Source organism: Gymnoscopelus braueri (assembly GCF_963280865.1).
Source record: "Gymnoscopelus braueri genome assembly, chromosome: 3".
NCBI classification, from domain to species: Eukaryota; Metazoa; Chordata; class Actinopteri; order Myctophiformes; family Myctophidae; genus Gymnoscopelus; species Gymnoscopelus braueri.
The window spans coordinates 2,423,488-2,449,977 of NC_137612.1; the positions used below are offsets into that span (position 1 = coordinate 2,423,488).

The 26,490-nt window shown below is 39.6% G+C and overlaps 1 protein-coding gene across 1 annotated transcript in view; it reads left to right on the forward strand.

Moving 5' to 3' along the window:
• Positions 1-20,255, forward strand: part of cacna2d2b (calcium channel, voltage-dependent, alpha 2/delta subunit 2b) — a gene marked incomplete at both ends in the record, with an annotated part of 47,866 nt that extends 27,611 nt beyond the window's left edge. Inside the window, 25 exons of the mRNA XM_080423931.1 lie at positions 1,410-1,459; positions 1,657-1,746; positions 2,826-2,894; positions 6,062-6,136; positions 6,486-6,560; positions 7,536-7,610; positions 8,341-8,412; positions 9,064-9,125; positions 9,291-9,367; positions 10,778-10,838; positions 10,920-11,017; positions 11,121-11,211; positions 11,581-11,643; positions 11,805-11,908; positions 12,440-12,538; positions 13,221-13,312; positions 13,408-13,455; positions 15,616-15,687; positions 16,397-16,549; positions 17,101-17,153; positions 17,428-17,483; positions 18,928-19,051; positions 19,596-19,705; positions 19,961-20,043; positions 20,160-20,255. Coding sequence (XP_080280057.1) covers positions 1,410-1,459; positions 1,657-1,746; positions 2,826-2,894; positions 6,062-6,136; positions 6,486-6,560; positions 7,536-7,610; positions 8,341-8,412; positions 9,064-9,125; positions 9,291-9,367; positions 10,778-10,838; positions 10,920-11,017; positions 11,121-11,211; positions 11,581-11,643; positions 11,805-11,908; positions 12,440-12,538; positions 13,221-13,312; positions 13,408-13,455; positions 15,616-15,687; positions 16,397-16,549; positions 17,101-17,153; positions 17,428-17,483; positions 18,928-19,051; positions 19,596-19,705; positions 19,961-20,043; positions 20,160-20,255 — 2,048 coding nt within the window. The remainder of the gene's footprint in view (positions 1-1,409; positions 1,460-1,656; positions 1,747-2,825; positions 2,895-6,061; positions 6,137-6,485; positions 6,561-7,535; positions 7,611-8,340; positions 8,413-9,063; positions 9,126-9,290; positions 9,368-10,777; positions 10,839-10,919; positions 11,018-11,120; positions 11,212-11,580; positions 11,644-11,804; positions 11,909-12,439; positions 12,539-13,220; positions 13,313-13,407; positions 13,456-15,615; positions 15,688-16,396; positions 16,550-17,100; positions 17,154-17,427; positions 17,484-18,927; positions 19,052-19,595; positions 19,706-19,960; positions 20,044-20,159) is intronic.
• Positions 20,256-26,490: the final 6,235 nt, after the last annotated feature.

A 26,490-nucleotide genomic window follows, 5' to 3' on the forward strand; every position in this document is an offset into this window, starting at 1 on the left:
GGACCACATTTCTGATGTGGTCCGTCCATGTCCCACCCTAGTGCCATTCGTAGCATTCTTGTGTAGACTCTATCCAGGGCCCTTTCCTGTTGTGCTGTGAGGGTCCATGTCTCAGCCTCATACAGCAGTTACTGACTCCACTGTAGCTACGAACAGCCGCCTCTTGAGGTCCTCTCCCATGTCTGAGACACAGACTGAGTAGACACAAATGGCACCATCCGGGGCGCTCGGGTTGCGCAGTGTTAAAGTACTTGCTCACCACAGCGTAGTCTGGGGGTTCGAAGCCGCTGCGGTCGAGGGTCTACAGCAGGGGTTCTCAAAGTGACGGCAGTCCAGGGGTGCCCCGAAAGTTTTATGATATTTGAAAAAAAAAAAAAATATCAATATCATTTAAAGAGTGAAGTACAAAGTTATTTTCAGTCAGTTCTAACCAAAATGGCTATTATCTGAAGTTTACCTCGCAACATATCTGTGTTAGAATAAATAGCAAATGCGCCTACTGCCTGTTTCCCCCAGAGTGTAGAAAAGAGAGTAACGACTTACGCAACGATTTTTGATCAAACAAGGAAATATGGACTTTTTGGAATGTAAGTGAATTTGCACTTGAAATGTGTTTACATCTGATTACATGTGTTTACATTTGATGAATATATGTGGGTAATATGTAATTACTTGAAATAATTTGAATGTACAACCCAATCTGATTTACTCAATAAAACACTATTCATTCAGATGTTGTCATCATCATATAATAATTAACTAAAAACTTTAATAATTTTGATTAAAAAATTGTTAGATCATACTGTTATGCTAAATGTAATGTAATATAGGCCATATGTAAGTAAATGGCATAAGGTGCTGGGAGTGAAAATTATGAAAATAAAGTAGGGGTGCCTCGGATGAAAAAAATATTTATAGGGGTGCCCTGGGCCAAAAAAGTTTGAGAACCCCTGGTCTACAGTACACTAACACAATTGGCCCGTGTTCGGCAGAGGGAAGCCGGGGCGGGAAGGGTGATACGTGTCACTGCACATAGTTCTACGGCCTGGGGGGGGGGGGGGGGGGGGGGCTGCACCTCTCAGCGGGGAGTGTTGGGCGGGAAGAGTAGGACAGACAGAGGCTCTACTACGTCCTCCTTACTGGCAGGTGAGCCAGCATAGGATACAGTAGCAGTGACAACACACAGAAATGGGTGTGGCCTGTGGGGAGGAAGTCATTGGGGAGTAAAAGGGGTAAAAAGAAAAAAAAAGAAATGCCACCATCCTATAGAGAGCATATAGTGAAGAAGCCTACAACTGTAGTAGTAACCATCTCTCTCTCTCTCTCTCTCTCTCTCTCTCTCTCTCTCTCTCTCTCTCTCTCTCTCTCTCTCTCTCTCTCTCTCTCTCTCTCTCTCCCTCTCCTGCCAGGTTACTATTTTGAGATCCGCTCCATCTGTGCCATAAGGATTAACACCCAGGTGGGTTTGTCGAGGGACTCACATACAGCTGATCCCCATCTACAGTCTCTAGTGTTCCTTGTGCTGCTTTGTGGCCCTGACTGATTCCTGGCAAACATCTAATTCCACATATTTGCTGTTACCCAATGTCCACCACGCTGCCTTATTAGTTGTTTGTTTTGAAGCTCCGGCCTATTTAGTATTCTGTGTGTTGCCAGGAGTACCTTGATGTGCTGGGTCGCCCCATGGTTCTGGCAGGCGGCATCGCCAAGCAGGTTCAATGGACAAACGTCTATCAGGATGCCTTGGTAACTTTTGTATTCTGACATTGTTTTGTGCATTATGGATTACAATATGTATTGTATACACTCCACTTGCATTGCATCCAGTGGTGGAAAGTAACATTTACTCAAGTACTGTACTTAAGTACAATTTTGAGGTATTTGTACTTTACTTGAGGATTTCCAATTTCCAATACTTTTACTTCTACTCCACTACATCTCAGAGGCAAATATTGTACTTTTACTCCACTACATTTACTTGAAAACTTTAGTTACTAGTTACTTTTCAGATATAAACTATGATATAATGAAACATACATTAACCACTTTAGCCCTATTTTATACCTAGGCTATTTGAAAATAGCCGATCTACAAGCTCACAATGCGTCGCGATGCGACGCATTGTGAGCTTGTAGATCTGCTATTTTCAAATATTTTAGTACTTGTACTTTTGGTACTTTAAGTACATTTTGATACCAATACTTTTGTACTTTTACTCAAGTAAATTTAGAATTCCAGACTTTTACTTGTAACAGAGTATTTTTATATTGCAGTATTGGTACTTTTACTTAAGTAAAGAATTTGAGTACTTTTTCCACCACTGATTGCATCACATATGTAATCAATATGCATTATACAGTACACATCACAGGGGTCCTCAACAGGGGGTCCAGGACCCCTAGGGGGTCCTCAGAGATACGGCAGGGGGTCGCCAAATCTTTGTGTGATAGGGACTTTAATTTGCATATTTCCATTAGCCACTTAGAACCCTAGCATCCCTATTCTGGGGGGAACATTGTTATTTTTTGAACAGGGAAAAAAAGAGCAGACCATGTACAGAGCCCAAGGTCAAGTTTACAAGGTATTGAGGGTTTTAAGTGGTTAAATGTCTGAAAACACACATTTTAATATGAATCCAATATCTAGTGGGGGGGTCTAGTGGGGGGGTCCCTGCTTCTTCTCTCTCTGGGCTAACGGGTCGTTGGCCTGAAAAACGTTGAAGACCCCTCCCTGCATTACAGTATTTAATGGTTGTTTGGTTAATTGTATTAAACATACTATACAGTAGGAGGTCTCATGTTCTGTTGGTATATTTCTGGTCTCAGGGTCTTGGGATGGTGGTGACTGGAACTATGCCTGTGTTTAATCTCACCGCGGATGTCAACTCAGGACAGGTACTGTACAATATCTGTCTGGATGTTCCGTGCAAAGGCTTCCATGACAATGAGTCAATTGCATGTATAACTTCTAGCCTAGTTCAGAACAAAGATTCATGATTGGCCGAGTTGAACTTGCAACCACTTGCAACAGAATCCCCCAAAATTGTGGGGTATCCCCAACACTGCGTCCTTATAAAACTGGACAGTCCACACTTGAGCACCAAACCGCCACCGGTTGCTGTGAACAAGTCAAAGCCGGGCCGGTAGGCAGAGCACATGTTGCACCAAAGCTGCACAGGCACATCCACATGCTCCACTGCAGTAAATCCCTCTTTTACAACAGAGACAATGCCTGGTACTTCACTGGTTGTCTCCGCCAGGCCGAAAGGCATGGCGAGAGTATGTTTTACCCCCTGTCCGTCCGTCCGTCCGTCCGTGTGTGTGTCCGTGTGTCATTCTGTCATTCTGTGTACAGCTAATCTCCGCCACCGTTGGCTTGATTGCAGCCAAACTGGGCACACACACTCCCTGGATGCCAGAGCAGAACCTCTGCCCCAAATGTTTCACATGGGCCTGTTATAGCGCCACCAGGAGGCCGCTTTTTGCTAAACACATTTTTGGACAGTACTCCTACAGATTTTATCCAAACATCACGCAAATCAGTACACAGTATCTCTATAGTCATGTGATCAACACGGATTTGTCCGAATTTCCATATTCCATCCTGATTGGCTAAGGTTGGCTTCCAAAGTTTGCAGGATTGGTCCGTTTTGAACAAAATGCCTCAAATCATGAACGCAGCTCGCGATTTCCGTGAGATTTCACACGCCCATTCCCACTAGCCCGATGAAGAAATGCCACTCGTAATTTTTTTAATCAGCCTCATGGTGGCGCTAATCGGTTCACATCTCTATAGTCATGTGATCAAGATGGATCTGTTTAATTTTTCATATTCCATCCTGATTGGCTAACATTAACATCTAAAGGTTGCAGGAGTGGCCCGTTTTGAACAAAATGCCACAAATCATGTACGCAGCGTCCGATTGCGGTGACACTTTGCACATAGATTCGCACTACGTTTAAAAACAAATGCCACCCTTTTAACATTGCCCTATTATAGCGCCACCAGGAGGCCGATTACTCCCACAAACATCATGCAAATCGGTACACATTATCTCTATAGTCAAGTGATCAAGATTTTTCATATTCCATCCTGATTGGTGAATTCCGAACATTGCTGGCCCACTATAACCTACCTGACCTGGCGGAGACCTGTGCTCCGAGGAGCACTTTTTCTAGTTTACACTTTGTTTCCTTGCATCCACACGCTGTCATTTCCAAGCATCTGGCCTGTAGAGGTTCTAGTGACTGTTTCCAAACCTTTGTTTGATAGTGGGCCCTCATGATGTGCAGAGTCAAGGCATCACTTTGTTTTCACATGGGAAGAACGTCTCCACCGTCTCCTTTGAACCTACCTTGTAGTATGGTAGCTAACTCAGCTTTATTGGTAGGTCTGAGAATTGCATCGGTTGCAGCAAGTGACAGAGGGGCTGCACACAGTTCCTTTTGTAGAAGCTTATCTATGTTGACCTCTCTCCCACACTCCATGGAGACAATGACTTGGTTTTGAGTTTTTCAAGCTTTGGCATCTGCGCTGTAAGAGGCTTGAGAAAGTTTTTGGTTTTCTCTTGGTGAGGCTGTCGTGGAAGTCTGTGATCATTTGCTTGTCAGACTCAGGCAGTATTTCCAAGGTCCTCCAGTATATCTGAAGCAACATCTCCAGTTGTCAGAGACACTAGATCATACACTCTTCTCCTGTTGGAACACGTGGTATCTCTGGAACTGTTCAACAAGTTGGATGACATCAGTATGATCTCTTTTGATTCTTGATGGAAGACAGTCTTTGTGGGCGTCTTCATCATCAGTCTTGCGTCTTCATCATCCTCATGTGTCGGTCCAAACAAGGATCTGGTATCCTTTGCCAAGGTCGCATTGTAGGTGATGGATCAACGGTTTCTAGCTGTCTCATATAGTGATGCCTATCAGCCCCCCAGCAACCTTTCCAGTTTGGTTGATATGCTCAAGGCGAAGCTCAAAAGGAACTTAATTGAAGCTGTGTTTAGTCTCCTTGGCTACAACAATCACCATAGAGGGAGCCCTGGTAGACCTCTGATGCTGTCTGTGCCAGATGCTCCATGTCTGCTATGAATACAGCACCCCATCTTGTATAATGATGGGTGTGAATACAGCACCCCATCTTGTATAATGGGTGTGAATACAGCACCCCATCTTGTATAATGGGTGTGAATACAGCACCCCATCTTGTATAATGGGTGTGAATACAGCACCCCATCTTGTATGATGGGTGTGAATACAGCACCCCATCTTGTATAATGGGTGGGATCATAAGCAGCAAAACCAGGGCATCATGCTCTGGAAATAATATTCATCATCATCACTCTAGGCAGCATCAGCTAATATTAACTTTGCTAATTGCATTTTCATTACATTACCACATTAGCAGTTCAATTACATTAGCAAATGTGCTCAACATTATAGTATTACATTTAAAATAGTCAGTATTATGAAAAATTGATTTTGAAATCTGATTTGATCAGTTTTAAGTATATCATGATAAAATGAGCTAAAGATACTTTTCTGAGATGCCAACCAGGCTAGAACACGTGACAAGGGGTTAAAGATTAATACTGGATAGGTTGTCTGCTTTTACCCAGAGGTGTTATCTCAGCTTTGGCCCCCTGACTATCTCTTCCTCTCTCTCACAGGCAGGTAAGTGCGGTAAAAAGAAAAGACGAACCCAGGCAGCACTAGACACTGTGTGTGTGTGTGTGTGTGTGTGTGTGTGTGTGTGTGTGTGTGTGTGTGTGTGTGTGTGTGTGTGTGTGTGTGTGTGTGTGTGTGTGTGTGGAGCACTCAACTTAAATATACATATGAAGATGTGTGCAGGGGCAACATTTTCTACGAGATATTCATTAAAAAAAAACTTTTTTGAACGTTGAAGTATTAGATAATATACAATATTACAAAATAATGTACTTTACTGTAGAAGGCCCTACAGTAACGAATGGATTGAATTGGATTGAAAGGAAATGAAATGTCATTGTGTTGAATGATAGTCTCTGTGCTATTTTCCAAACTATTCATTAATGTTGTTTCACCAGAACCAGCTCATATTAGGTGTCATGGGAGTTGATGTGCATCTGGATGAGATAAAGCGACTGACCCCACGGTACAATGTGAGTACATATAGGCTATGTCTGGGGTCCTCAACCTTTTTTTTTAGCTCTGGACCACTAACATATTTCAAACAATCCTAACTGACACTATATGCACAATTAACCAGCATTATTTCAATACTTTCTTTCCGCCTATTTGTTCGATACTTGATGGAATCTCTGCCCCGTTTTATATCCCTTCTGAAAACTCACCTTTATAAAGCTGCTTTCTCTTAATCTTAATGTGTGTCGTCATTTCTTGTTATTGTGATGCATTGGTTTTATCTTTGTGTTGTGGATTCCTCTGTCAAGCACTTTGTGACTATGTATTACCACTGTATTACTTACTGGTTCCTTCTGTCTTATACAGCTCGGAGCCAATGGATACATATTTGCCATTGATCCAAATGGATACCTCCTACTGCATCCTAACCTTCTGCCAAAGGTGGGTGATCTACAGTATATTTAATCTGAGAAGTGAAGAGCCTTGGCTCGAAATGTTGTCAATAAATTACATTGGAGCAGATGAGTGTGCGGCTTTATTCTTTTTCTTTTTCTTCATGTTACTTTCCAAGACTGCTCCTGAACCAAGTGATGTGCGTATTCTACTAGTTTTTGTATGATCTATATTTAACGACATTCAACATTCTGGTGTTACTACTGTATTTTGGGCATGTCATTATGGTACTTAAGGAAAATAGCTGATCTACAAACTCACAATGCGTAGCATCTCGGCGTGCTGTGAGCATGTAGATCAAGTATAAAATAGGGCTTAAGTGGTTACGTAATATAATTGGTACATATGGGGCTGTGAAGTGATTACATAGGTCAAGAAAAAGTCCAGATGAGTAAGAAATTGTCTAAACTGTTACTCTGATGATCCTACCCTGCTCTTGTTTAGTTTTTCATTATAGGATTATCCTATCCTTATCCTTCAAGGTATCACAAATTTTAAACCGCAATTAAAATACCCTAAAAAGGGTTTTTTATGTTCATTGGACTGTCACCTATGCCCTAGTATTATTTATATTTGAAAATAAATCCAATAATTATATTTGATTGTCATTCATACAGTATGAATGTACCCTATAAAGTATAAAATGTCATTCAGTGTAACGCAAAGTGTTTAAATAAAATAAAATAAAAATAATGCCCATTTTTCATAATTACAAGGTTATATATCAATGCTTGTATTGTCAAAAAATTTACTAGCCAGTAAAAGAAAAACATTATTTAATTTTTAATAACACATTATTTGATGTGTCACGGGTTGTTGTTTGTTGCAAAAAACCTCCTGCCTTACACTGAAAATAAGAAAAAACGGTATGAAATGATTTGCACGTCTCGTCTTTGACCCATATATAACATTGTACATGGTGGATAAACATGTCATCATGTTATGTGTTTTTTTTCCCTCCAGCTTGATCTGGACCTTCCAGAGCCTGTAACGTTGGACTTTCTGGATGCAGAGGTAGAAGACAGCAATAAAGAGGAGGTAGGTGCTTAGCAGTGGTGGAAAGTAATTAAGTACATTTACTTAAATACTGTACTTAAGTACAGTTTTGAGGTATTTTTTTTACTTTACTAGAGTATTTCCAATTTTCTATGCTTTTATTTCCACTCCACTACATCTCAGAGGCAAATATTGTACTTTTACTCCACTACAATTATTTGAAAACTTTTGTTACTAGTTACTTTTTTGTTTTTGATTATTATTACAAAACATACATTAACCACTTCAACCCTATACATTTCGGCCATTTGAAAATAGCCGATGTACAAGCTCACATTGTGAGCTTGTAGATCTGCTATTTTCAAAAGATTTTTACCCATCTGAAAACTTGTGAAATGGGACATTCTGCATAATGACTACTTTCTACTTTTGGTACTTCAAGTACATTTTGATACCAATACCTTTGTACTTTTACTCAAGTAAATTTTGATTTCCGGACTTTTACTTGTAACCGAGTATTTCTACATTGCAGAGTGTTGATACTTTTACTTAAGTGAAAAAATATGAATACTTTTCCCACCACTGGTGCTTTAGTGCAACGTGGTGATGGAGCACTTCTGTTTGCACGCCTTCTGCTGATTAGCTGTATTAATTTCGGGTCAATGAATAGCATCTGCTTGGAGACGATGCACATGCAGTAATAATGGAGGACGCTTCTATGTACGCTGGACGTACAAAATAAACATTTTCATTTTTTTATTTTACATTTTAGATTCGTCGACAGATGATTGACGGACGACCAGGTGAAATGCAGATTAAAACGCTTCTTAAATCAATTGATGAGGTAAGTTGTTTAAATTATTATACGTAATTAATTCATTGATTATTTAAAATTTCAAATATTGTCGTGGGCTTGGTTATTTCAAACTGCTTCTCTGCTCCCCTCATTTCTTGCACAATAAAATAATTTAGTTAGCTGTTTAAAATCAAGGACTACCGTTGAACAAATAGGAACATATTTATCACTGCAATAACACTTTACTTTACTTTATTTGTATACAGTATGCAGACGGGACACCACATATTAATGAACAATAAATATCAATGTATCGTAAATACACTGGATTTAGAAAATATGCCAATTTACATCCGCAGACCCCACAAAAAAACATAAAAACAAGTAATTACTTTACACAGGGAAAACAGAGCATAATACATAAATACAAAATCAGAGGGGCAAAACACGTACAGAAGGTGAAAAGTATATATATTTAAGGCTAAGACTAAAACACATTTTAATTGGCAGTCACAGTAAGTCAAGTGATTATTGTAGTTTATATATGGCTTCACTAATTGTTAATACATTAACTTGGGTATTAGTTCAAGGAGCACAGCAAGATGTAGTCAGCGGTTTTATATGGATAACCAAAGACAGTCATGAAGTGTGGTACCATTGTGTGGGTTGGGCTTTTATGGAACGTTTCCTCTGTTGCAGCAATACATTGATGAGGCATATAGAGGTTACACCTGGACACCTATCAATGGTACAGATTATAGGTGAGTAGTTGGCCATCTGAATTGAAAATACTCGAAACAGCTTGTGCTCATATGAGGAGTATGTTGAGGCAGATCCACTCTGAGTAGGATTCAAAGATTGAGTTTTTTTTGTTGCCTTATATTACTCATATGCCCTTTTCCACTTTGTGATGCTGCCACCTACAGTCTTGGATTGGTATTGCCTCCCTACAACGAATTCTACATCCAGGCAGACCTGAGCGATGTGATGCTGCAGCTTCAATGTGAGTGTCTGTGTCTGGCCACTGAGCTTTCAACCCATTAAGACCTGAAGCCCATTCTACAAAATTACTAAATCTTAACGATGCTATATGAGTGGTGGGCAAAACCTTTTCATGTCAAGGACCCCCAAAATTATATGTATTTGGCCATGGACCGCCGAACCCCCATCTCAAAATGTTTTGTTCCAGGGACCCCCAGAAGCAAAGATTCTAGTTTTAAAAATATATATATTCAAAGATTTGCTAAATTCTTCACATAATATTTTCAAAAATAGCAGATCTACAAGCTCATAGCACGGCACAAAGTGACGCGCTATGAGCTTGTAGATCTGCTATTTTTGAATAGCCAAAGTATAAAATAATGGTTAAAGTGGTTAAAATCTAAAATGACACAGATGCTTCCCCGGTTTGAATGGGTTAACATAATGTCACTGTCGGGCCTTGTAACCTTAATGTCCAAAACCCTTACTTTTCCGGAAATGGACCCAATGTAGTTATTTTTGTCACAGCCTATTGTTAATACTTTTCATTGGTTAAATATTTATAAGACAAAAAGAGACGGTGCATGCACATCCTAATCTAAAGTAAAGTGAAATAAATAAAGTCTGCCCACTTTCTCTCAGCTCCAGAGAGACAACGCTCCACACGTCCCTGACTCCTCTCCCTTCTGGCTCCCAAACTGTGGAACAAACTCCCCATTGCACTTAGAACTGCAATCTCACTCCCAATGTTCCACCGTAATGTGAAGACTCACCTCTTCAGACCACACTTTAGCCTGTAGCACTCGCCGTAGCACTTGCCCTAGCCTTGAGAACCATGCAGTCTTATGCAGAGGTTAAAATATAATGTAGATAGCATGTTATGTAGACAGATGCCAGGTTCATGTGTTGACCTGGTGTCCTATAGTTTGCATAGTTTCAATGTACATATTATACATACACTACTGTATATTAAACAGTGCGTCTGCTAAATGCTTAAATTGTAAATTGTATTGCTGCTTTCAACATTTGAAATGTTGAAAGCAGCAATAAAAAAGTGGAACTGAGAGCCGGTGTGTAGATGTGATTTATTTCACTGTAAATATCAAAGTTGCCTAATGGGTAATGCGGTCGGTCGTAAAGATGGCTAGTTTATTGAGGACTTTAGAGTGCAGTGTAGTGCAGTGGTGAGCTGGTAGATCGGCTACTTTTACTACTTTTGTATAGAAAGTATAAAATGGGGCATACATAAAAGAAACATAAAATATGAAATATGGATGCAAAGTTTTTCCCCAACAGTGACGATAAACATAATATTGCACCAAGCTAAAAGCTCTCTGTCTGTCTGTCTGTCTGTCTGTCTCTCTCTCTCTCACACACACACACTCTCTCTCTCCCTCTCTCTCATCTCTGTCTACCTCTTAACTCTTTTCAGATTTGCAGTCTTTACTGCCCAGCTCCTTTGAGTCATCAGGCCATGTGTTTCTGGCTCCGAGGTGAACACCGCACCACGCACTCTATTTAAACCTGTTTTTATCTTTGCGTCAATGTAAAAATGCCATCTGTTCTTCCTCTAGGGAATATTGCAAGCGTCTACAACTCTCCGACAACAACACACAGTTTTTGGAGAACTTCCTTTCACTCATGGTGGATATAACACCGGAGTCTGAAGACTGTGAGTTTGTGAGATGTGTCAATTGTTTGTTGTGGTCGGGATCACACTATCTGATGCTAATCATGTGATGGATGGTCACTTTATCTGCTTGTCTGTGTTTCAGGTGACCAAGGCCTCATTCACAACCTGATATTGGATTCTGGCATCATTGGGCAGCTTGCTTCCAGAGTATGGAAGAACAAGGATCTCAATGCGTGAGTCAGCACAATATTCAGGATGCAGTGTATGTATGGGCATGCCTTGCGATGAGTCTTTAAGTCTTAAAAGCTGTCCTTAAGCTTAAAAGGGATAGTTTACCCCAAAAATTACTTATTTTCCATCAATTACACACCCCATGAAGCCTTGAATTCATGGAGATTTTTTAACTTTTTTTCCCCGCATTCCTAAGCCAATAATTTCATGATAAGCGGCGGCTCCGTTAGGAGACTGCATCTTTTCGCCGGTCATCGGAAAAAAAAGTAATTTTGGTGGTGAACTATCCCTTTAAGAAGAGTTCCTGAGTGGTATGGAGCTGACGTAAGATACTATACAGTATATAATGACTTCAAGTTTCTGTGTTGCAGGTATGGCTTCCTGGCTGTGTTTGCCTCTACAGATGGTGGAGTAACGCGAGTTTTCCCCAACATGTAAGTAAGGCTGTACAGGGCAGCTCATTGACCACAGTCACACGGCGGCTATATTGCTCTTACGTCAATGTCTTGCTTGTTTTGGTAAGGCAGTGGTTTGTTCATTGTCTCAGTGATTTGACCTAAAGTCTGTATCATTTTTTATCTTATCTATTCTGCAGGGCCGCTGAGACTTGGGACGAGGATCCTGAACCGTACAATTCCAACTACTACAGACGAAGCTTAGACAATAAAGGTTATATGTTCAGAGCTCCACCGAGGACCTGTGAGTAACAAACTGTGTTTCACTGCAACGCCATTTTCTGTTTTAGTAATGGGGGGGCACCTTTACGTCATTATAAGTTGGACTGGGCAAAATCAGACATCACAATATTTTTTTACCAAATATCTCCATATTGTGACGATAATATTGTATTGTGAAACTGTGGGTGCTATGATATCGGCACTAACTACTCTGATAAATGGGTATTGCATGCATTCCCAACAGGCATCGCCCTAGTTTATTTTACTTTTTATAACAGATCTGCAAGCTCACAATGCAACACAATATCCAAAATCCCAGATGATATCATGATAATCAACGTAATATCAATATATTGTCCAACCCTAATTATAAGAGTTAATTAATTGGTCATTATCCTCTCCTTACTAGAAAGTATCATGTGGTTATTTAAAGAAAACAATACTATTGTCTTGGTTCAAAATGGCATAGCCATACATACAGAAGTAAGCTCATTTCAAGCACTGAGGCTATTCTCATCATGCATTATGTTTTTAACGATGCCCCTATAAACAGCCATGGAGGACCCTGTGGGCTCAGAGAATGGCACCATTGGAGTACTCGTTAGTTCATCTGTTGAAGTTAATTTAGGAGGCAAGCTTCTCAAGCCAGCAGGTATGTGACACTTTCATATTCATATATCATACTTTACCTTATGGCAGAGGTCTTCAACAGGGGGTCCGGGACCCCTAGGGGGTCCTCAGAGTTACTACAGGGGGGCCACCAAATCTTTGTGTGATAGAATATTTGTTTTTACATTAACCACTTGAACCCTAGCATCCCTATTCTGAGGGGAACTTTAGCCGAAAATAGCCGATCTACAAGCTCACAACGCCTCGCGCTGCGAGGCGTTGTGAGCTTGTAGATCGGCTATTTTTGGCAAAGAGAGGGGGGAAAAGAGCAGACTAAGTACAGAGTGAAAGTTGATTTAATATTGAGGGTTTAAGTGGTTAAATGTCTGAAAATACACATTAACATGAAACCAACATCTATGAAAAGCTTTAATCTGCAACACAAGGTTATGCAATATATGGGGGTCCCTGCTTCATCACTCTCTCAGAGAGGGGGTCCTTGGGCTGAAAACGTTGAAGACCCCTGCCTTATGGGATTGTTAAAATGTCTAAATGTTTGAACTGTTGTTAGACTACCTTGTCCTCTTACATTTTCCCAATGATCTGCTTGTCCTCTTGTCACATGTGTTCTCTGTGTGATCTGACCCTGTGAATCTCTGTGTTCTCTGTGTGATCTGACCCTGTGAATCTCTGTGTTCTCTGTATGATCTGACCCTGTGAATCAGTTGTGGGAGTAAAGCTGGATTTGGAGGCTTGGGTGGACAAGTTTAAGATCTTGGCCAGCAACGTGTCTGACAGCCGTCAAGGCTCACAGAAGGTACGATGAATTCACCACCATTTATGAGTGACAAGCTGATTGCATAGATTATCCTTGGTTGGGTTCTCAAAGCAGTTTTTCTTACCCTCTACCAGTGTGGGCCATCAAGAAGCTGTGAGATGGACTGTGAAGCGAACACTGATGTAAGAATATTTATTTCTTCTTTCACACGAGCATAACTATTAGATTGTAAACTAACATCCATAGAGGCATGACTCATAGCGATACAGACAACCTGTCGACACCAGTATGACTTGGTTTAAGGTTGGCTTTTGTCGCACATGTTCCGCCATGTTTCGTGGAAACGCGTCCATCCATGATTTTGTTCACAGACACACAGACAGGAGCAATTACAATGCCCTGCGTTCAGTGCGTTGTATTGCTGGAGGCAGGGTTTAAAAGAGTTGTAAGCGTTTTGTGTAGTTATATTTGGCTGTGTAATGTATCTCTGGGGAGAAGCACAGACCTCCTCAGTGTATACTCTGAAGGATAATCCCGCTGGGATTTCCCAACAGTGTGGGGAGGGAGTTGGCTGACAACATGACAGGTGCAGCTGTCCCTCATCCTTGGTGCGCAAGTAATCTGTGAACTGTGCCGAAGGTTGCTGTTTTCCACTGTAATAATATTAATATGGTGCCTTTGTACCCCGATATACTCCCAAACTCCTATATTGCTTCTGAGATTTGAATTTGACCACACCATCCACAGCAACCGAATTTGGTGGCCGATTTTAATCCACGTTTGATGTACTGATTTCCTTGTGTGTGGTCACTCACAGAGTTCAGCACGTGATATGCACTGTAATCTCTCAAGAACAGATTCTACTCTGCGTTTGAATCTGTCGGTAGCCGTGTTGACAACCCGTGCACATTGGCTATAAGTGGGCGTGCCATCAGATCAGGAAGCAGGCCGCGCTTTACCCAATCAAATGTAGTGGCCGGGATTTACGTGTGTGCCGTTCGTTCCCCACTGGAAACAAACCGAAACTCATTTAACAATAGCGTCCTCGAAGCCGACAAAACCACGGAAAGTTAGTAACATTTTAAATTGCTCTTTCATCATAGAAACAAGTGGGCTTACAAACAAAACGATCCATGTTCTTTGGGAGAAATGGTGTTAGTGTTCCGTGGAGAAATATTGTTAGTGGGAATGAAAACATAGTCGCACCACCGGAAGTGAAAGGCTGAAGGCAGACCAAAACCCCAGTTTCCTTGCGCACTCTGGTTGGTTGGGGAAATGAACACTTCCTCATACCGGGTACACCGACGCGCTGGTCCAGGCTTTTATTTTTTCGCAAAACTAAACAATAAATGCCTGGAGATCGAGGCTAGTGTCAGAGCAACATCAGAGTCATTTCATTGTGCTTTTGTATATCCATACAGTATCATCATAGAACAGACTGCTTGAAGCACGACTTGAACTTTTTGTACTTAATAAACTAAGATATGAAAGTATGATTATGTTTTCACTTTTCATATCTATTTGTCATTTGCTTCCAAGTCCATTTTACACCGCCAGGGTTACAACTATAAGAATATGGCAACGTCTGCATAGACGCCATATGAATAAAACAATAGCAAGCAATACATTAGTTTAATGGAATACACAAATGTAATTATAATCAGATCTACTTGTGCCCTAATGACGGAGCAGTGATATTATAAGCCTACTGTGTGAAGCCTACGCATTCACACAGTCCTAGATGTCTCTTTGCCAGATGGCCTTCCTGCGTTTGGCAGCTGCAGCTGTATGTTGCTTCTAGCCTCCATTATGTGTTATTAAAATATTGTCCATGTGCTGCAAACACTGACCCTTTTATGTGAATGACTTTGATATGATATGATATGATATGATATGATATGATATGATATGATATGATATGATATGATATGATATAACGTATCATGTAATATCATATCACTGTAGTATACATACATACAGTACAGTACGACACGACACGACACGACACAACACGACACAACAGGATAATAAAATGGTTGTGTGTAGCTGTCAGTAGTGTAGTATTGTAATATTGTCCATGGTCACGATTGGTCATATGCTGCAAACACTGACCCTTTTATGTGAATGACTTTGATATGATATGATATGATATGATATGTCGTATCATGTAATATCATATCACTGTAGTATACATACATACAGTACAGTACGACACGACACGACACAACACAACACAACACAACACAACACAACACAACACAACACAACACAACAGGATAATAAAATGGGTGTGTGTAGCTGTCAGTAGTGTAGTGTTGTTAACTATGTAATGGTGTCTGTAGGACCTACTCTGCTATCTACTTGATGACGGTGGGTTCCTGGTTATGTCCAACCAGAGGGATCACTGGAAGAAGGTATGCATGTGTATGTTTATTTGGTGTATGACCTTCAGAGGCACACTGTAACTCAATGTCCAAGCTAACACAGCGCAGTACAGTAGATACTGTATGATGCAAGAGAACACAAGTGGAGGAGAGGGAACCAATTAAAGTGGAAAGGAGATGAAAACCCCATCAAGCTGTTACAGTACTTAAAGAAGCACGTCACCCATTTTCAACTTTATCTTTATATAATTGCTCCATTTCTGTCTACTTGCTCTGCGTCGCAGAAGAAGGTTGACCTCCTGGAAAAGGAGATGATGCATCTCAAGGGGCTTGTCCTCTGACAGAAATGTCTAAATAATTAAAGTACGCAGATTCTTTACTTGGGTAAAGATAACAATGCCACAATGTAGAAATACTCTGTTACAAGCAAAAGTCCTGTGTTCAAAACTTTACTTGAGTAAAAGTACAAAAGTATTGGCATCAAAATATACTTAAGTAAGTAAAAGTACTCATCATGCAGAATGTCCTATTTCACAAGTTTTTGTGAAATCTTTCAAAAACAGTAGTTACGTACAGTACATACAGTACAAGCTCACAACACATTGCGATGTGACGTGTGAGCTTGTAGAACGGCTGTCTTTGAGTAGACAAGTATATGATAGGACTTAATTGGTAAATGCATGTTTTGCACAGTAACTTGTAACAAACCCCTGACTTTAATTCATTTGATTATTCACAGGTGGGCCTATTCTTTGGTGACGTGGACCCCTACCTGATGCACGCGCTCTACAATAACTCCATTTATGTCCGTCGTCAGTCCTTCCAGTACCAGTCTGCATGTGAGCCGGTCAGCAGCAGTCACACTGGTGCTGCTCCAAGAGGCATCTTTGTGGTGAGAGGCAGGGAGGACAGAGACCATTATAATGGGAACATCTACGGTCTAACGGTTAGACCGTACATGTTCCCATTAGAATAATTAATCTTAATTAATCTTCCTTCATTATTAGGCTAAAATAGGTTTTGCGGCTCCAGACAGATTTTTTCTTCAAATGCCTTCTAAATCAGTAGTTCGTGCCAAGGACCCACAAATTGATATATTTGGCCACGGACCCCCCTCCCCTATCGGAAAATAATTTTACCAGGGACCCTCAGAAGAGAAGATTTGTGATAAAAAAAAATGATTCACCATTTTTCAAACACTTTAAAAAATGTTAAACAATAGCAGATGTACAAGCATGCTCATGAAGTGAGGCGCTGTGAGCTTGTACAGTATATCTGCAATTATTTGGGAATAGCTAACGCTAAAATCTAAAATGACACAGATGCTTTCCCGGCTTTAATGGGTTAGAATGTGACCTTCTGTTTTTAAGGAATGACATTATTTTAATAATTTATCTAACAGCTAATCTCTTGTCTATTCATCATCATGGTGTCACTATATAGCCTTCAGTTGCTGACATCTTAAACTTGGCCTGGTGGTCCTCAGCAGTGGCATGGTGAGTTTTACTCCCAATACGCATCACACCATGTTAAGTGCAAGTCAAGTGCACTTTCCCTTTAATGGTTTCCAGACTGTAAGTGAAATCAAAGATGTGATGATGCCAGGATGGCAATTTTCCCCAGTGCTTGGCACCTGGGCATCACAGACTGGAGCTTTATTGAGCTTGACGTTACTGCAGTGTGTTGACACACCGTTAATGTGACACACTGGATTGATTCCAGAGCGTGCTTCACTTTCTCACAAGCTGTACATTTCTCACTTTTTTTCAGGTCTGTGATGCAGCAGTTATTCTATGGGATGGCTTCTAACACCTGGTTCTTCTCAGGTTGGTTTTTTATATAATGAAAACAAAAATGTGTGCAATGTAGCCTACATGAATGCATGCATGTATATTTCAATGTATGTAGTATGGATACAGCCTGTATTCTATCTGCTGAAATATGCACTCATATGAGATAGTAGTAGAGTACTAGGAACATGTGTGTTGAGATGTGGCTGAGAATATAATCATATGCTCAGAAGCACAGCCATTCTCACATGTTGCATTTAGTCATATTTGGGCGAAAAAACTTTCTTTTGGGCGAAAAACTTTTTCCATTTCAGGAAATGGAAAAAAGAACCAGTGTTCCAATGGGTTATTTAGTCACAAGCTCTTGTTAAAGGTATCATGACATTCATTTTCACTTTTTTTATTTTCAATGTTTTATTTGGGGTTTTATGACCTCAATTACACCCAAAAAACCTGAACTTAGAACATTCAGTGGATTTTCTGGGGTCTGGGGTTTTCTGAATAATTAGGCTGAAAAGTAATCTGAGCTTGGCCCTTCGACAGTGAGGTCACAGTCGATTAATCCCGCCCACTCTCCTCTTCGCCCCTCCCCTCCCCTATCCTTTCCTTTGGGGGGGGGGCGGAGCAGAGGCGATGATTGACAGGCAAAATCCCTCACCAGCGACACCCGCAGGCAAAGATTTCTTTTTTCATTGCAGTTGAAAAGGCTTTAGAAATGTGAGAGAAAAACACCTGCCATGGATCAATGGAGTGGAATTTTCACTTAAAACTTTTTGTACACTTTTGAAGGACCATGACAAAGACTTTGAATGTGGTGTAAAAGTGAATGTCATTAAACCTTTAATACTTTTCATTGGTTAAATATTTATAAAACACATAGACAGACTTAAAGCAGCACTAAGTAACTTTCCTCTTCTACCTTGGATTTAAACCCGGTTTCCTGCGCAAGTGCAGAAAGTTTTACTATTGAGCTAATAGAGCCTTGTGGTAAAAATTTGTGTCAGATCCTGTGTCTAGGTGAGACATGACCTTTGACACGATCTAAATGTCTCAACAGAAGAGCAGGGACACAAAATAAAATCACCACAATTGTATAAGTTATATTGTATTAACATACGGTACTCTACCATACAGATTGGACAAAATACATTTGTATTCATTTAAAAAAAGTTACATAGTGAGTCTTTAACCACTTGATATTTTGTGCATATCATTATTGTCTAAAATAAATAAATAAATACGTAAAAGTCAAACATTTTCAAAAAATAGTTTAAATAGGAGATCTATAAGCTCACGACGTGTTGCATCGTGATGCGTTGTGAGATTGTGGATCAGCAATTTTTGTTGACACTGTCATACGATGAAGTTGAATCAGGGCATTAATTTATGAAACGACATAGAAAGTGGAGATAGGAGTTTCTGTGTGACAGCGATGCCTTACAGACTACTCATTAACCTAGCTTTCCTCCACTTGTTGCAGGCGATGCACTAGTAGAAGGGTTTGAACAAAGGGAAAGCAGCTGTGTGACCATTCAAAGCCAGTTCTATTTTACCAACACTACCAACTCATACAACGTGCTGCAAGACTGTGGAAACTGCTCAAGGTGTGTAATGTTTTTCTTTCTTCTTTTCATTAGTATATTTATTGATCTTCATACTAAATATTAAATGAACTCATGATAAAACGATGAATAATTGACAATGACAAGAAAAGAACAGAACAAATACAGACAATACAAGTCTAAATGACCATATATGACCATACATACATCTGCCGAGGATGCAATTATCCAGCCACAGGCTTGTTCGTTAGATAGATCATTGTTCTTGACATATTGAAAAAATCGACCCCATACTTTTTGGAAAAGCTCTAAGTCTCTTAAGAGTTAACATCATTTTGTTCCAAAGAAAAGCATATAGGCTAGTTAGTTCCTTAAACCACTGAGAAATGCTTCAAGGTGTGTTCTTACACCATCAACAAAATACATGTTCAGTGTTTGATTGCTTCTCCGACCTCTGCACCGTTTCACGTTGAATGTCTGTGGGTGCGTTGGGATATGCGCACCGGGAGCACACTCACGTATTGGTTTGTATTGGACCCGTGCGCTCAGTGCCTTATATCCGAACACACCCTATTTGTCATCATAGGTTGTTCCACGCAAAGAGGATTGAGGGTACAAACCTTCTCTTTGTGGTTGCTGAGACGTTGCCCTGCAGCTCCTGTGAGATAGAGAGACTGACCCAAGTCAGGACAGAATGTATCCTTTACATCATTACTTTTTCACCCCCCCCCCCCCCCCCATCTGAAAATATAAAGTAACTAGTCACTAAAGATTTCATATAATTGTAGTGGAGTAAAAGTACAATATCTTTGTCTGAGATGTAGTGGGGTAGACATTAAAGTATTGAAAATTGTAACTACTGAAAAAAGTAAAAAATACCTCAACATTGTACATAAGTACAGTACATGTACTTAGTTACTTTACACCATTGCCCTTAAGTCCCGCAAACAGTTCAGGAGGAAAATCCATGTGAAGTGCTGAGCAGTGCACGGTACCGTAAAGGCCCGCCTACCTGCTTTGACTACAGTGCCTGGGTAAAAGAATATGAATTGCTACCATTGCAACAATCTCTTTTGATCTGACACATTAAATGCTGCAGTTGTTTGTGCTATGTTCAGGCCTGTCTTGCCTATATACTCTCTTATTGCAGGAGAACACATCTGAGTGCGGACGGGCCCATTCCTTGAAGTCCTCCATAGGGATTCTTCTCTTCATCCAGCTGGTTCTGAGGCTAGTTTCTCTCTGACATCTGGACTAGACCGTAACCGAGGCCCTTGCATCTCCTGAGTCCTGACACTATGATTTCATTTTCACACCATAGTCTCTCAAGTCAGCATTTTATCCCTGCCAGAAAAATGACTAATGACTCAAGAGTCATTTTCTTCTCTTCCTCTTTTATTTATCGTATTTCTTAGAGCTAGCAGACACACTATACAAGATTTGAACTACATTCATTCTTAACCAGGATGCCCAACGCAAATCTAGATCATTAGGGACAGGTTCTTAAGGCTTTCTTTGAGTACCTGTCGTAATGCAGAACATGTGTCTGGGACAACAGCTCATAAAGCTTTCTAGTGTGTTGCCCCCTGCAGTAATCATATTTTCAACTATTCATAAAAAAATCTCACTGATAATCCACTCCTTTGTCTATTAGTTGGTGTATTAACTGGTGTATTTTAGTAAATGTGTATTTCACACATTTATAGTATGAACTTGAGGTGCTTCACGAATTCCAACAAGACAACTGAATGGTGTAAAATGAAATTAACAACCGGCCAAAACTCATCAAACTTTACACTTGTTTTGTTTAATACATACAATTATGTGTTCAATTACATACACATTGAAGTACATACTACTTTGCATGAAGTTGTTCTTTAAATAGTGCAACAATGCTACGGTTATTGGAACAACGTTTTATACTCTTGGTAACTAGTGATTGATTACATGGGTTGATGATGATGATGAAAATACTTTAAGTGGTTTACATACAGTGTGATCTGTTCAGCTTAATAACACAAAAATCTGCTGAATTTAAAGCCTGAGTTATACTTACAGTACAGTAGTCGCGCACAGGTGTCATGCACCAAAACTGGCCAATGCACAAGCTCACAATGCGTCACAGTGCAATGCCTTGTGAGCTTGTCCATCTGCTATTTGTGGTGTCAATGCACACCAAGTATAAATCAGGCATTATGTGTAGTCATCATTTCTTTAAATGTATTACATGTGTTATGTAATTTGGCAGATTGGTGGTGAGCTTTTAGTCCCATTTTGTAACTTATAGTGCCACTATTTGTCAAGTCATGCACTTATGTATGCTTAATATGTATGGGGAATGTAGTTTATGAACAGCTTTGGATGTTATCATTGTGTGATGATGATAATAGCTTGTTGATAATCCCCTCATTATTTTGTATTTATTTATTTATTTAAGGTGGGAGATCATTTACATGTTTTGTGTGCATAGCTTTATATGAGTTCATGAATGGTTAAACATAAATATCAGCTGTTCCAGAGATCCATAGATTCCATTGAAACTGTTCAGGCTCTTACATTGATTTTGATGACAGTCTAAATGTTATCTGAATTAATTCACATTTGCCACAGATGAGAGAAAGTGGTAAATTCGTGATTAAAAGTGTGGTGATTCTGGCACTAAAGAGTAGACTCTGTGGCTTTTGAAATAAATGTCAGTAAATGGCTACGCTATAGGCAGAAGAGAAAATTAAACCTTAAAGGAGGAGTTCACCCAAAAAATGACTTATTTTCTATCAATTGCACACCCCATGAAGCCTTGAATTCATGGATTTATTTTTGTTTTTGTGGCATTCCTAAGCCAATAATTTGATTATAATAAATTTGTCCCCATTGATTCCGGTAGGAGACACAAATGCATTTGTGTCTCCTACCGGAATCAATGGGGCTAAATTTATTATAATCAAATAATAAAGGAAGGAATGCGACAAAAACAAAAAAAATATCCATGAATTCAAGGCTCCATGGGGTGAGTAATCCATAGAAAAAAAAGGTATTTTGGGGGTGAACTACTCCTTTAACATCCCAGAGTGCCAGCATATTAGTGGTTGACTGTTCATGATCATAATGTGGAGTAAAGATATGAAAACAATGTTTTACCAAAGTAAAGTCCTGGCATTACATTTTGTGTTACAATTTGATCAAACCTTTATTTGGTTTCAGAGTTAAATGGGACATTTTAATTACCTTTCTTTCCCCCCTTTTTTTTTCTCTCCTTACGTATTTGTAAGATGTTTGTTTTCTCCGTTCTGTATGCCTGGTTTCCACCCAGTAGTGCCTTGTTGCACTCCGATTGGATGGCAGGAACTTTTTTGGATCTTGGATCTTTTGGACACTATTCCTGCAGCCCCATGAAAATGACACTCTTTGAATTCTAAGGTTTGCAATGGAAGAGCACAACTTCTGAATGGACTCATAGATCAGAAACAAACCCTCGGAACGATTCTGATTCTCTCTTGGAACGGATGAGGGATAATAGTACAAAATTCTACTGCACACTGACTGCACTATTGTGAGACGGTACAGTACCAACTGCCCCCCTCCCCCCCCTCTCTATTGAGCATGCTCCTATCCTGTTGTTTTATAGAAAGACCAGAAGAGTAAATGCGACAAAGTATAAATGATAGGCTTAAAGGACGACTTCACCACTTTTCAACATATCTTCATATAATAGGATCCTCACTAATGCTCATGATAAAATGATTTAAAAAAAATCTACTTGGTCTGTGTCTCATAGGAGGGCTGTGGACAGTCCAGAAACCCGTCTACCAGTGACATCATCGTTAGGCAGGATTTCTTTTTCCAAAAAGATTACAACTTTTTTATTCCGATTTTTATTAAGGCGAGAACAGTGGGATCTATTACTGCATTGCAACTTTCCAGGAATACAAAGCCTGCAGTTTCTATTAGCTTGGATTCCCCATCGATGATGTCACTGGTAGACGGGTTTCTGAACTGTCTACAGCCCTCCTCTGAGACACAGACTGATTAGAAAAAAATTGTACCATTTTATCATGAGCATTAGTGAGGACCTATTATATGAAGATATGTTGAAAAGTGGTGAAGTAATGCTTTAAGGAGGGGCAAAGTGTCATCTCTCTATCTACTACACTGTGGTTCAATCCTGGTTCAAAGCACAGACTCTTGTCTGTTTTATTTTCTAATTCATTTCATCTGCACTCTGGATAAAAAAAAAATAAGAACACAAAAACGTTATATTTAAAGCCTAGCATAATAGTTTCCAGAATGATCGACTGAAGTGAGTGAATGTTTTATGTATTGTGCAGACAGTAGTGCATCTCTGCTGATCCCACGCATGGGGCAGACAGTAGTGCATCTCTGCTGATCCCACGCATGGGGGGGACCTGGTGAAGCAGATTAAAGCTCAACACTGTTTGGAGACCTCAGCACAAACGTTGCTTTTTTAAAGAAGCATTAATTCAATGGCTCTCAAAGTGGGGTCGCTGGGGACCCCCCAGGGGTCCTTGAGAGAGTTCCGGGGGTTTCCCCTGCGGCTTAAGGACTAAATGTCAGTTTGGTAATGTATACCAAACTGGGGGTCCAAGTTTGAGAACCGCTGCATTAATTGATCTGATATTTACAGTATGTATTTGCATTATTGAAAGACCTTAAATACACTGTAGAGTGCAGCACATTGAAGGAAGGCATTTTGTAAAATTGCTCTTTATAACCTACAATGTATTGCTGTTGTCGAGGTCAGTGTTGTAGTTTGCAATGTTTGGTTTTAAAATATTTAACTGCATGGTATTTTGGAAGAATTACAGATTTATGTACATACAGTTAGTGTAATGATGGATAATTTACATTCCTTTTCCACACCCAGCTCTCCGATACTGCATAGAGAATGAAGGGTGCCTGCTATGGACATTTTTGAGTGATATGGGCATGAGAGGGCTTCAGGGTTAGGTTTACTGTTTACTAAAATGAAGTTTAAAGTTTGACTTCAGTGAAGCCCAATTTGCAGTATTTTACCAATTAGTTCTTTAGGACAAAGCACAGAAAAGGTTTGGAATTATGAAGAAACCTACTACTGCCTGATCGACTTTTATCATAGAATTAGGAAGACGCCTTCCAAGTGTTATGAATACACATAATTAAAATCATGTTTGCAGGCTATAACAAGGGTGGGGGCATGTAGGTAATTTCAGAGATGTCCTTTTATAAACGACCTATGTTGTCTCTTAATGAGGTCGAAGTACCGATTTTTTTTGTGGTAATGCAAACATTGTTTGTATTGAACTGAAGGGAAACTGAATGTTTTGAAGTTTGCGGGGTGGGCACTATGAGCAGTTTACAAAACCGTCCTTGTCGTTTTCTTTTATCAGCTTATGAAATAATGAGAATGTTAATGTTCTGCTGTAATTTCTACTTTTAGTTTGCTGATATATTGTTGTTTACTTGGGAGAGTTTGCTCTATTTGTGCCGGTCTCCAATGTCACCTCATTTTTGTACAGATGCAAAAGCAGTAAGCAGAAGAGAAGGCTAACTTTGTAAAGATTTTGTCAGCCACATACTAAATGTTTATATCTGATATTTGGTGATTAAATGCTGTTGATATTTTTCACTTCAGCTCAGCATCCTAATTTCCATTTCCTTTTTTCTGTGTGCTTGTTGTTTAATTGTAAAAGTGAGTAAATCCCAGGCCATGCTGGAACACATACACATATTTGATTATTTCAATATGTATTTATTATGTTATAGTTTCGTACAAATTAATATTTGTTATTACTTTATTATGTTAATTAATTATGAAACTGTAAGAGTAATATCATTCATGGCAGGTTTAACCACCCCGGAAATATAAGAAATGGTCAAAAAGTGGAAAAAATGGAAATAGCTTAGTTACTGTACTTGATCAAGTGGACAAACCTCATATTGATCCTGTATACAGGGAGGCATTTGGGACATGGAAAAGTGCAGTTTATTCATGAATGAAAAAAGCAGCGTACAATTGCACTTTCTTTAGTTTTCTTTTTTTTTAAAACAATTCAGCAATCAATAACAACAATAAGACAATAAAAACAATAAGTCATGGTGCCGTTTTGTTAACCGCTTGAACCCCAGCATCCCTATTCTGGGAGGATTGTTCGCCAAAAACAAAAGATCTACAAGCTCACAATTAATGCGACGCATTGTGAGCTTGTAGATCTTGTAGATTGTAGCTTCTAGCTTGTAGCTTGTAGACTGTAGATTGTAGATCTTGTAGATTTTCAGATGGCCGAAATATATTTAGGGATGAAGTGGTTTGTGTGTTTTGTAATAATATTCCAAATCTACAAAGTAACTAGTGACTAAAGTTTTCATATAATTGTAGTGGATTAAAAGTACAATATTTGACTCTGAGATGTAGTGGAGTAAAAGTAAAAGTATAGTACTTAAGTAAAGCACGCCCAGCAGTGCCAGCTGCCAGCACACTAGAATTGCAATAGTCATTATGATGCCGATCATTATTATAGACATATGAGACATGAGCCACTGTACAAACACACTTAGCACATCTCATGTTTTCAGCACTTGTAATGTTTTATAATGTCATGCATTTATAGCAGTGCAGGGCAGACATATCAAACCCAAAGTACTTACAGTACTGTACCATGCAGTAAACACTGCGCTACTGAAGATGACAAACCTTTACTTACAAAGAAGAAAAGTGAATGGAATCATCCTGTGCTCATGTTATACAGTAATACTGATTCTCTGAACCAGAAATAAGTTGCAACAGTTTGGATACATTTTACATTGGAAATGCTCAGCTAGCTGCTGAAAGGCATGCGACACACAATTAGCAGAGGGACTCAATGCATTTGTCAACAATTGCAATAGTAAGAGCTTGGGCATGAATCAGCTGGAGGCTATATTTGCTTTAACTCCTAATAAGACCACAAAGAAAGGCCAGACATATTGAATATCACCTTTTATTGCAACTTAATCGTATACCACAAGAGAATGCATTTAACACAACGCCTTTGGTGTCATCTTTCGCCTGGGAGGAGTGGAAGTGCAGAAGCTAATGGGTTATAATGGGATCTTAAATTAGATTCAACTGAACATTTGTCGCTCTACTCAAGAGATGTTTGAAACAATGTTCCTGCTTAACCACATGAACCCAAGTATCCCTAGTCGTAATAAGTGAACATTTGTCGCTCTACTCGAGAGATGTTTGAAAGAATGTTCCTGCTTATAACCACATGAACCCAAGTATCCCTAGTCGTAATAGGTTAACATTTGACAAACATTTGGCGAAAATACCCACATCTCCAAGCTCAGAATGTGTCGCAATGCTACACGTGAGATTTGGTGTAAAGGGAAACAAGAAGTATAGACCTCTGGATGACCTAAGTATATAGGGTTTAAGTGTATAAAGTAATGCTTATTTTTGTGTTCACTTGTACAAAATAAACTTTTGGGCATATCTGAAGTCT